We start from the raw sequence: 12,615 nt of genomic DNA on the forward strand, positions 1-12,615 counted from the left end.
ATAAAAGCAAGAAAATAGGGAAACTATCAAATTTCAGAAAATATATACGATTATGCACTTTGCCAAAACATATCTCCCTTTCCTCTTATCTTTTCATTTTTTTGTGTTTCCTGTTTCCATAACCTTTGACCTCTTTTCCTCTCCTTAACCTCACTTTTGCTTTCAAATTGTTATTCTGGTATATAAAAAATGTGTACAAATGTGGCAGGTTGAAAGAATTAATGGACAATATCCATCTGTAAAGCTAACCTTGCAAAGCAAATTGATTGGTCAGATTTCATGTCATCAGGCAAATCCATCTTGCAAAGCTCCAATCTGAAACGACTGTGCGAGGACTGAAAACAGCATCAATTAAGAAGAATGGCAATGGTGAGGTTTTGTTGTAATGGGAGCCAAAAGCAACTGCTGCCGCAAAAGTAGCAATTAGCTTGGATGTAGCTATCGTATAGCGGCAGTTTTGTCAGAACAGGACCACATTTCTTTATTAAAACAAGAGCAAGAAGCTGGACTGAAACCTTTTCAAGACGGAAAAGATTCTTTTCCACTGCTCCCGACCAGCCTCAGCATGAGTTTTATCCATCAACAAGCCCCACTATTCATAAACAATGACAGCGCCTGTCTGTCGAGCTCAGGTTACAATCAGGGCAGCGCATGCCTACTACCTCTGTTTTTTCATGGACCAATGTCAAGAAAATGTACAGAAACCGTCCAAATTTAGTACCGTTTTTCAAACAAAGGATTACTGTCTGTAGGTTAACAACCTGAAATAGGTTTGCCATGTGTTGCTAATGTTTGCAGTGCTAGCACTGCTGGTTTTTGATTCTCTTTGACCCCACATGCCTGTTCTGAATGCGGTTATATATCCATTTACTTTATAAGACATTTAATCCTGACACAGCCTTAATACAATTTTATTTGTTTTCTATGTCAAAATAAAGCCAAGCAACTGCGCTAAAAGATGCTATCTGTCTACTTTACTTGTTTACGTCCAAGTAGAAGAGCATTATGGCTGCATGGCAGTAACTATTATTGGAGCTACTGTGGCTTTTAGTGACAGGTGGCTACATTACATTTCAGACATATTAGACTGGGACTATAGGCCTACATTATTATATTTTTTAATCTTAATATCTTGTTAAACTGACTAGTAATTCTGACACATACTATTTAGATACAGGCTTTAATCAATTAGCTGGCTAATCAAAACATTACTAGTTGTAAGTTTTTGGGTTTTTTTATGCATGACCTGCTGCATCATCAAAAGACTATGATTATCATAAGCCTCTTTTAACACAGTGTATTGTAAGTCACCTTACAATCCCTTAACCATGAGCATAAGTCTCTATCATACAGCAACTCTAAAATTAAACAACAGAAACGTTTAACTGTTACATTATGACTGTAACGAAGCTCTCACAAAGTCCCTGAATTCATTTTAATACAATAATGGGCGATTGGGCTCTACCCCAAATGAAGCATTATCTGTTGAACTTTAAACAAACTTTGTTAAGTCACCTCAGGGATTTTTGGATTATGCTTCTCTGTGTCAAGTAACCGACCAATTAGGATTAAGCAATGTTTGAATGAAGATCTGATGACAGGTTACGGTTTGTTTGCCGATGCAACCATGCCAACGCCAATCAAATATGAACAAACACCACGCTTACAAGCCAGATGAAGAGGTTGGGTGAGTCTCTGGAATTAAACAGCTCATAAAAGACACCAACGAATAATTTTTTATGAGCTATAAGCTCAGATGAAAACAAAATCAATGTTGGAGTTTATTTTATCATCTGCTCTTTGATTGTTTTTGTCTTTTATTTCATTCCTGTACTCTATTTGTATTGATTTTTAGATCTGAGATTTTTAGTGCTTTTATTTGCATTTATTTCTAATTACCTTCTCCATCTTGTTCTTGTCGTTTTCTTTTAATACTTTTGAATACCCATGTAAGTTGACTTAAGTTGAAAGTTTGTCTTGCTGCCTTCCTGAGTTTATAACTTTACATTTGTCTGCCAAAACATCTATTTTAAGATGCTACATAAATTAAAAACTATAAAGATCATTGGGATGGATGCAGACTTACAATTGACAGGAACACATATGCGATTTTGATTATTTAATAGCATTATTTCAGAGACAGTGATTTCCTGAAAAATCTTTAAAAAATACTGACATCTCATCCTGAACAGTGTACATGTAAAGCCCAGTTCAACCTTAAGATTTGCAAACAGTTGCAGCTGTCTGAACTGAGATGTCACAACCTGAATTAGGCTGTCTGATGATGTTGCCTCTGATTTAGTTTGGTGAGTCACAAACAGCAGGTTTTAAGGACGTTGAAATAGATTAAAACATCTTGTTATTTTTTTTTAACTGATTTCATCTTTCTTGTTACACTTCAGCATGTAAACACTCCTGTCATTCAGCTCTGTGCTATTTTAAAAAACCCTCCAGATGTGAAAGCAGAGAGGGTTGAAGACATTACAGAACTAATACAATTTGAAGGCTATGCACAGACCTGTAGAAGTAGAGAACAGCAGCTATGATGTGCATTTCGGCGCTTAGCTCAGACTCCATAGCATCCTTCCGTCCTGAGTTTTAATGAGTTAGTCTAAGGTCCATCACTGATGTACACAAGTTGGGATTTTGCACGACTACAGTGGTAGTTTACTAACAACTATGTGACATCTTTGTTACTCATAAATACATTACATTGCTTTAAAATACATGTAATTTAATTTGCATTTCATGCTCCATTTATTCTATAATTTAGATATATTACGCAGTGAGTTAATAAATCACTTAGCTGAGTAACAGTGAGAGTCATCGTCTCTTCCTGCTGCAGTGGTGTGAACCAACAGGCTTTTAGAACATTGCCTGACAAAAAAAACCCTGCAAGTTTCAACTTGTGCCGTCATGAATCTTTGATCTGGACTAGGCTGAAATTTATTAGCTGGATGCTTACACATAATGGAAACTGGCATTAATGCACTAATGGATTCATGCACCTTGGTTTAATGTAAATTCATATGCACCTTGCTCTGTTTCTTTAAGTAAAATATCTTGCACTGTCAAACAACTTTAACTTAAATACTGTAGGAAAACTCACTATGGAACCATGCCTCACCTGATGTGTATATTTGCACTGTTAATATCTGACCTACCTCGTGTTAATCTGCCACATTATTTCATACCCAATTGTTTTTGATCATTTTTTAAATGCAGTATCCTGCAATCTTTGCAACTGTACCATTAATACACACAGACTTGTATATAGCAGTCAAGATGTCTAATTACAGCTTCAACATATTTTAATAAAAGCATTTCTTCCCAGTTTTTAAATTCTTTTAACTCACAATGCCAAGCAATAAACTAATAATGCTGATTCTGATTTTCACTCATTCTAAAATAGAAACAATCTATTTCACTTTCGTAGTAACTTCACGTTACATTAAAAGAAGTGAAAGTCGAGTCTTGTTACCGCTATAGTCTGCAATGTTACAGGTGTGTCACACATTTCCTTCCCCTCTTTTAATGTAATTTAATGGCAGTTAACGTAAAGCTTTCAAATGTGCTACAGCAACCATCTGGTGGTAATACATTACTACCACATTCTGGTAAAAATACTGAAAAGAAGTTTTTGTTTAATGAGATAACAGTCACATAAAACCTTCAATTTTTCAATACTCAGAGACCAAATATCTAAAAGTCTCTGTCCATTCCTTCTTTTAGGTCTACTACTTCTGTATCTCATTTTCATACAACAACTATTTCCCATTTTCTTATCATCAGGGTTAAAAGATGAATGAACATTGCGACAACAGGAAAGTAAACAGTCAATTTCTCAACAAAAGATTACTAATTTTTCACTCATTTCATTCAGAGTGTTTTGATCCCTTTGTCACAAGCATGTGACTATAAGAGGGTCAACTTCTCTATTTTCCTTCTGCACAGGAACCACGACTGATTTGCATAAGTGACACAGATTCTGCTCTGTAGTTCACATTTGCTTCCCCTCTCTCTCGTAACATTGAGGTCATGATGAGTTGCTTCTCTGCTTGTTGAAACGGTTGTTTTGCCTTGTGGTAGCTTTCAGAGACAAAGTGCTGCTATCTTAGTTTGCTGTGTTTGCATTTCATCTGAAGGAGTATCGGTGACCTTGACTGGATTCCAGCTTTATCTCAGCAGAGTCAGAGGTCTCTGCGACTGTGTTACAGGCAGTGTCACATGAGAATCACTGCAGCTTCACACTGCAACAAACTGTTCAGCTATAGAATTTGGTTTAACAATGCAGACACGTTTTGAGGTTTTAACACCACACTGTCAAACCAATAAGGGGATGTTTCAGGAAGAGTGGAAAGTGTGGTTTCTAAGTTTAAATCTATGTGAGGTGCATGAGTGTAAGATGTTAACTTGCCTTTCCCAAGCTCCGTTCAACCTTGCGGAAGCATTTGTTCAGGGACAAGTTGTGACGGACTGAGTTCTTCCATCCGGTGGGAGCGTTGGAGAAATAAGGGAAGTGCTCAAGAATCCAGCCGTAGATTTCTTTAACAGGCAGAGATTTGCTGGGAGACTGCTCGATGGCCATGTAGATGAGGAGAGAAAATGAGAAAGGAGGCTTCGACTTCATTGAGTCCCGCTCCCTGCCTCTGCCGTGTGACGAGGATGATGATGAGGAAGAAGGGCCCTGGTTTGACCCATAGTCTCCTTCGATGTCAAAGAGAGGACTGCCGCTGGGCTGGGCCTCCGGGCCACCCAGAGTGAAGTTCTGAAGCAGGTTCTCGTGCAGCCAGTTGAGGTTGGTGAGCTCCTCATCCTCGGTGCCACCCGTACGATCCACGCTGGTCGCCAGAGGGCTGGATGCACACTCAGCCTCGGGCAGCGTTCCCACACCACAAACACCTCTGAGGCCAGTCCGCTCCTCTTGCATACCCGGAATTTCCGTTTTCTTATCTGGTGACATCCCAATGATTGGACCCATTAAATCAAAGAGGTCTGTGAAGAGAGGAGGGTAGAGGGTGTTTGAGCATCAAATTTGGCATGAAATACAAACAAATGCAACTGATATCAAAGTCTAGAGTCTTATTAGGCAATTACAAAGGTCTTAATGATAATTAACACTGATAGATAGGTAGAAAAAAGCTACATTTTGTTCAGCAACTCCTAACTTTGTCACATTACAATGCTCTGTACGTTTTAAAAATTACAATGCTCTGTACATCATAGAAAGACAAGGTATTTCAATGCAAGATATTTCCACTATCATTGAGTTTTATTTAACAGTTAGCTTGAAAATCTACGTTTTAATTTTGAGAGTGAAAATATCAAGCAAAACCATGGTTGGTTTTAAAGAAAAAGAAACATACTTTATTGGGATGCAGATGTATCAATGCATTGATATAACATCAGTTTCGGACTATCTCAGCCTTGTTGACCATTTAAAGCTATGAAACACACATGTAAAACATCAAATATGCATGAAAGAAATAATAAAACAATTTAAAAAAGGCCCAACAGAGGTACAATAAAGCAAAGAAAGCAGGCTCTTGATGGTAAACAAATAGTATAGAAATATATAAATCATGCAATCAGGAAAGTCTAGAGGAAAGAAAATGACTTTGGTAAATGGATTAAAAATATATTTTTTCAATACTTTTAAATGCTTGTTACTAATTACAAAGTAAAATAGAGTTTCTTAAGTTTTTACGTTTTTTATCTGATTTTATGTTTGGCAGCATAGAGACCAAAATCACAGGGTTGGACTGTGAACTGATTTCAGAACAAGGTTGGCAGTATGAAATAAGTGAACGTGACATATTGGAATGATGTGCTCTTCCAAGCGTTGACCCTGTTTTCTTAAGTCTTCCCTGGAGCCACACCCCCTGTGGCTGTGCCCGTCTGCCTCTGTAACTCCCTCGGTGGCCCTCTCACTGTCCCTCTCCTTCACGCCTGGCGAGGACACAGGAGAGGCTCTCATCCCTCCTCTCCTCTTGACTCCAGCTGAGGAGAACCTTTGAGGAGGACCTCTCAAGAAACTGCACCGACTTAAGGCTCCACTCCTCGACGCCCACCTCGTTTGAGGCAAGACAGAGCTGCTCGTTATGTGTAAATGAGCATGAAACCATGAGGCGGCTGCAGGAATGAGTGCGGGGTCTTCATCTTACAGAGAGAAAGGCTCTCACACACTGATCTGCATTCAGACAGGATCAAGACTCAATTTGTCACATGCCAGATTAAGTCGTGTAAAGAGGCTACAAAGCTGGGAGTCGTCACTCATTAAACAGCACCAGGAAATTTAATACAGCCTTCAGCCCTGTATCATTAGCTAAGTACCATCATTAATAAGACAAAGATACTTCTGCAGAGGAAGAATGGCTGCTATGTCATCTTTTGAAACAGCATCATTAGTTACACTAATGCATGAAGTTATTATTCTAATTACAGACATAAAACATTCTTCAGTCTGAGAAAAATAAACCACTAAACAAATACTACAGAAGAACTTTTATTTTCCGATGATTTTTCACCTCTATTGTCAAAGTAGTACATGTTTCTGCTTTGCTGATCCAGTCTTGTAAAAGTTTGGGTTAGTCAAAGACATCTCATCATATTTGTGCAGCTTTGCTGCAGACAATGTAAACAAATTGTGGATCATGTAAATTCTGGTTGGAATTAGATCATGTGGGTGTCATGATAGGTAAAAATAACTATTAACTAACTAAATAAGTGATGGTCCTTATTGATTTTGTACAGTCACTCAGATGCATTGACATGAAATGTTATGTATTAACAATTTGTTTAAATCAGTGCTTTCAATACTTCTTCAACACTTCTTTAACAACTTGTTTTAAAGCAGTGAGCAGTTAGTACCTGGTCATAAAACATACTGAAATTAATCCAGATGTCTCTTTAAGTCCCAAAAAACAAAAGACATCACTGGGAGCAAGGTCAGCTATTTCTATGTTGCTATTAGTGATGCCTTGAACTACTACAGAGTAGGTGTCAGATAAAGGGGGTAACTGCATGCTGCCAAAGCAAACATTATTTACCGCTCTATGCAATGCCTATCTTTTATCAAAAACCCTCATCTTTCCAAACAGACAAAAACATAAAGATGACAGTATTATTCACCAATCTAGGCAGCAGTAATTCCTGTAACTGCTTGTGAAACGCAATAAAACAACCAACAAAGGAGAGGATAAAGTAGGCACAATAAAACACGAAGAAGAAAAGTAGGCATCTGTAGCACCAGCAGTGGAGCTACAAGGCCCCGCCAATGGCTTCTTCTCCCTCTCCTCAACTTAAGGCGCTTTTTTAAAAAACCTCTAGCAACTAACTGTGACCCCAAAACTGAGGCACAATCCGAAACTGTGACCTCAGTGAACCATTGCACCACTCATATGAACATATGGGGCCAACAGACATAAATCAGCTGTCTAATTCTTTGTTTATCTCATTCCTTTAATTTTCAAATGTGTTCTAAGGACTGAAGTTTTAGGTCTTAAATGGAGCTTATGGAAAGTTCAAGCAGGAAGACTGTTTTTGCTCATTCTTCCGTCACCACTCATTCACATCTCTCCCTTTTCCATTCTTTATCTCTTCCTGCTCTGACAATCAGCTGATTATGGCGTTAACTCTCCTAAGTAGTCAGCTAATCAGATTCTGCCACAACCCCACTTGTCCAATCATCATGCACCTGTCAGATTTTAAATGTCATTCTCTGTTTCACAGTCAGCCAGTCGTTCTGTGCAGATGCTGCAACCCTCCTCCACCCGAGCCACCTCCATTCAGTTATTCAGCATCTAGTCCAGATCCTTACAGGTCTCCTGATCATCTTATCCTGCATTCCTAGGTTCCTGGGCAGCTTCTCAGAAGTCTACTCCTCATCTGATCCTGCATCTCTCAACACCACCACCAGTGTCTAGACTCCGAAGGGGGGATCCTATTCCTTCCATTTGCTTCACTACCCCTTCAAATATATATCGTCACGGTGGAGTCTAATCGCCAAAGACTTTGCACAATTCTCTTTCATTTGTAAAATAAATCACTGTCAACTGTCACAATCAACTCGTATTAAGTGTCTCCTGATTGAACTACAGTTATATTTCAATGTTGATATCAGCATTGGTTTTGTAAATATCTGCATATCGGATAATAGCATAAATCAGCAGTTTTCAACCTTGTTTTGCCGAAGGCACACCTAAGATCAAGCCAAAATCTCAAGGCACACCATATTCATGTCCATAAAAATATCCCCATTAAGACATGTTGCAACCTAAGTTTTGTATAGCTGTAGTATTAACAAATGGTTGTAAAAATTCCCATGGCACACCTAAGCTTGCCTCAAGGCATGTCAGTGTGCCTCATCACACCATTTGAGAAACACTGGCATAAATCAAATATTGTGAATCCCTTGAGAGACTTTTCCTTTGTATTAAACCCTCACCTATTCAGAATTTTATGATCCATTCTTTTTTATACTGATATTTTCTCAAAGTTAAAAACACTAAAAACTCCTTGAAACTCGTTTTGATGATACTGTGATGGATGCAACCTTTGCAATAAGACAGTTTGTGAAATTTCATCCCTGCTGGATATTCCACTGTCAACTTTAGAGATATTATTGGAAAGTGGAAGCGTTTAGGAACAACAGCAACTCAGCCACAAAGTGGAGGGTCATGTGAAATCACAGAGCAGGGTCAACGACTGCATGGAAACATGTTCTGTGGGGTGACAAATCGAATCAGCCTTCTCTGTTTGACAGTCAGATAGGTGAGTCTGGGTTTGGCGGATGCCAGGAGAACGTTACCTGTCTGACAGTATCTTGCCAACTGTGAGGTTTGGGCTAGGCCCTTTATCTCCAGTGAAAGGCAATGTTAATGCTTCAGCATACCAAGACATTTTGGGCAGTAAAGGACTATAAAGGCATGGTTTGATGAGCTGAGTATGAAGGAACTTGACTGGCCTGCACAGAACCCTGACCTCAACCCTACTGAGCACCTTTGGGATGAACTGGAGATTGTGAGCCAAGCATTCTAGTCCAACACCAGAGCCTGATCTCATAAATGCTCTATAGAATAAATGGGCACAAATTCCCACAGAAACAAGATCTCCAAGATCTTATGGAAGGCCTTCGAAGAAGAGTAGAGGTTGTTGTAGCTGCAAAAGAGGAAAAACTCTATATCAAAGTGCATGCATTTGAATACAATGTCATTACAGTCCTTTTTTGTGTAATGGCATGTGGCTGAATACTTTTGTCCACATAGTGTACATTTGTCCCATTAACCTGATTAAAACCAAAACTATCTTAAAGCATAAAAATCTAGCTCCGGTCTCTTCAAAAAGTAGCTTGTGAGGCTAAGAGCACAAAGAGATCCCTTTTAAGCTCAGCTCACAACAAGCTTTATGTCCTCAGTGTCACCATGACAAACAAGCCATCCCCTCAATTAAGAGCAGAAATCCAGCAAACAAGCTCTAGAGATACAAAAAGAGAGTAAGTAATCCATGGCGGCTGCCTCTGCCTGCTACAGACGACCACTGTTCTGGATCTGGATGAAGAGGGGACAAAGGTTGGAGGGTTTGAGAGGTAAAAGGCACACAGAGAGGCGGATATCTTTTTATTTCTGCGATAAGATAAGAATTGGGTCAACCTCGAGAGTGTTTGCACAGTGGGTGAGACAGGAGAGGGAGTGTACTCACACACACGCACATAAATCAGTTTGTCAATGAGGACATGAGGGGGAAGAAGGAGGCATTAGTGCATTTACAAAATGACCACTCCACTCTCAATGAGGGGGATAAACATATAGCAGACGGATCGTGTTTTGTGTAGCGTGACTTCTAAATCTAACATCATGATTTATTCAGACTTTAAAGCACTTCCTGTCTGCTCTATAGATGACGTCATGTGAGCTACATTCTGTCCTGAATTCTACCTCTCTATTGTCTTCATTTTATGTGTCAGCATCACTGAAATGATCGCCGTCTACTGTGTGTACTTCTGTGATTTTGAACACCAAAAAAAAGGAAGTCACAGAGCTTTCCAGGCCAAAGGCAAAGGGACAGGATCAGTGTGCAAAGGAAGGGACATAACAATAGGGAAATCCTTTTATGGAAGGACAGAGCTTGTCAGAAGAGAGTGAACAAGAGACCAAGAGAGGGAGAGAGAGACTCAGTGAGGTGGGCTATGTAAGTTATCCTCAGTCTAGGATGAATCACAGCTCTCAGCAAAGTAGAGCAATCAGATGTGTCAGCCAGCGAGAGAACTGCCCATTTGTGTTAAAAGAAAGTCACTGCTCAAGAGACCAAAACACAAAAAGATATTCTTCAACATGACAGGTTCCTACTCTGAATGAATTCAAAAAAAGAAGAGAGCGCATGCAGACGGACTAGTCTGAAGGCCTGGAGGATGAAATCATTTATATTTCCAAGAGTTATTTCTAAATTACGCTCACTGAGACCACAACCCAAACATACGCTGCCTTTTAAGACTACTATTGAATATGGATGTGCAACACACGGGTATGAAAGACGAGTGGGAAAAATGCTCAAATAGTCATTCTTTCTATTGTGCCGAGTCAGCAAGTCCGTTATGTGCTGCTTCTACAGCTGTATAGATGTTTGGGTGCCAGTTGATTCCTCCATGTTGAGTTTGTTATCCTGCCAGCCAATGTAACGATGAGGGTGGTGTCCATAGTGGCTTTTTTCAGTTCTGGTAGCGCTTATTTTTAATATAAAACCAATGTAGTCCACTATTTTGAGCACTCAGCTCCCTGGGCAGAAAAAAACGCCCTCAGCAACAGCTGATTATGTCACTGCGTTTTGAGCGATTAATGGAATAACACTGCGCTCATTAATGTCACTTCTCCCTCACCTGCCAATCAAATGAAGAAGGGGCAGGACTTCGGACAATAGTGGAGTAGAAACCGATCAGACTCATCTTTCCTCGTGTTTTTTAAGGGGAGTTTTCAGGTCTGCAGCTGCTGCTGGTGTCAGGAGAGATTCCTTTACATTGTCTGCATCTTCTGTATGATATATACATATGATATATGATATATATATCCTTAAAATACAGAAATATGAAGCATAGAGAACTATTTAAAAATCAACATCAGATTCTAACAAGGAAAGAAGGATTCATTTTTTGTAATGGAGCAACAATGAACGCTGGTGAGAAGCGCTTTGAAAATGAGGTAATTGGTGCTGCCTGCGCTGAGAAAGCTGGCTGTGGACACAGGCCCTTACTGCTGCGAAGTTGTGAAGTACAGACCCACAGCCTGAGTGTTTCACTGCTCAACTCTGTCACTTAATGTCTTTCAGTGACTAGACTCACAGCTTTCAGAAATGGACATTACAGGCAACAAAAGCATTGTCACATGGGCATGGATGAAAATATACATTGTCTGGGGCACAAGTGGTCTAGTGGTTTAAGGGGCACACCACGTACGCAGTCAGCCCTGGGTTCGAATCTGGCCTGTGACACTTTCTTGCATGTCTCGCCCCAGCTCTCTCATCCCCGTTTCTAATTCTATCCACTGTCCTCCTCTATCAATGAAGGTATAAAAGCCGAAAAAGAAATCTTTAAAAAATTATACATTGTCTACACACATTCGTGCTAACAGGTTAACAGCTTACTGGTTGTGTGGTGAATGGTGAAATATGACAAATTTACAGCTTTGAAGGTTTCTTAGAAACACTACGCTTTACTTTTGGTAGAAATGATAAGAATAGTGAACATTTCCTTATAGTTATATCCTCCGTTTGATTACACAGTTTCCTTCACAATTAAAAAGTGCTCCTTAATGTCATTGGCCATCTTCTTGGTGTTTTTTCTCTTAAAAGTGTCAATTCAGGCAATTTTATTGCTCTTATTTCTCATTTTGTTGATGCCATTTTCTTTTATTCTTCTTACCTTGTATTTTACATATTCACTTTTAATGTCTGTTTAATGTATTTTAATGCTTTTAATGTTATTGGTCGTTGGCAATCATGCGATCATGAATGTCCGTTGGGGGTCAGTAGGTGGGAGACAGCCACAAGGAATGAACAGGAAAAGAGGAAAGTTAGCACTTTGCAACTCTAAATAGACCTCTACAATACAATTATCATCAGAAAATGTCTACATACACTGAGTACCACTCCTAGATTTTACACAAATTACTTAGTAATGCAGAACTCCTAGTGCCGTCTAGCCAGATGATGAGAGACAAGAGTCTAGAGGAGTCTTGTATTGAGTTAAGAGGCTAGCTGAGCCAGGAAGTTCTTTTGAGTCCTACGTAACGCTGTTATTCAGGTGTTTAAGTCCGTTACTTTGTTACTTCATACATGTGGATGACAACCATTTAGGTCACAGCAAACAACAAGCCAACACAGGTGTGGCAAAAAGGCCTTGTGCCTGAATTCGGCCTTTGTTTGATCAAAAGGCATAGCCAAAGTGTTTTATGGACCAGAGGTTGGCCATAAACACTCCATAATGTTCTCCTTTCTTCCTCCACAGGTCGTGACTAGCTTGCCTGTATACTTTATTCAGTGTCGGGAGATGAGAAGAAGTCCCAGTCTGGGTAAGATGTCAGGTTGCTGGTTAACCTCAAAGCACAAGAGAGCTCCACCCCAGTC

General features: G+C 39.5%; 1 protein-coding gene across 1 annotated transcript in view; it reads right to left on the reverse strand.

Annotated features, from left to right (window-relative positions):
• Positions 1–12,615, reverse strand: part of foxn2a (forkhead box N2a) — a 47,648-nt gene that overhangs the window by 15,493 nt on the left and 19,540 nt on the right. The window contains exon 2 of the mRNA XM_041789297.1: positions 4,418–4,995. Within this exon, the coding sequence (XP_041645231.1) occupies positions 4,418–4,981 (564 nt within the window). The 5' untranslated portion in view covers positions 4,982–4,995. The remainder of the gene's footprint in view (positions 1–4,417; positions 4,996–12,615) is intronic.

This window comes from Cheilinus undulatus, linkage group 6 (genome assembly GCF_018320785.1).
Source record: "Cheilinus undulatus linkage group 6, ASM1832078v1, whole genome shotgun sequence".
NCBI lineage: Eukaryota > Metazoa > Chordata > Actinopteri > Labriformes > Labridae > Cheilinus > Cheilinus undulatus.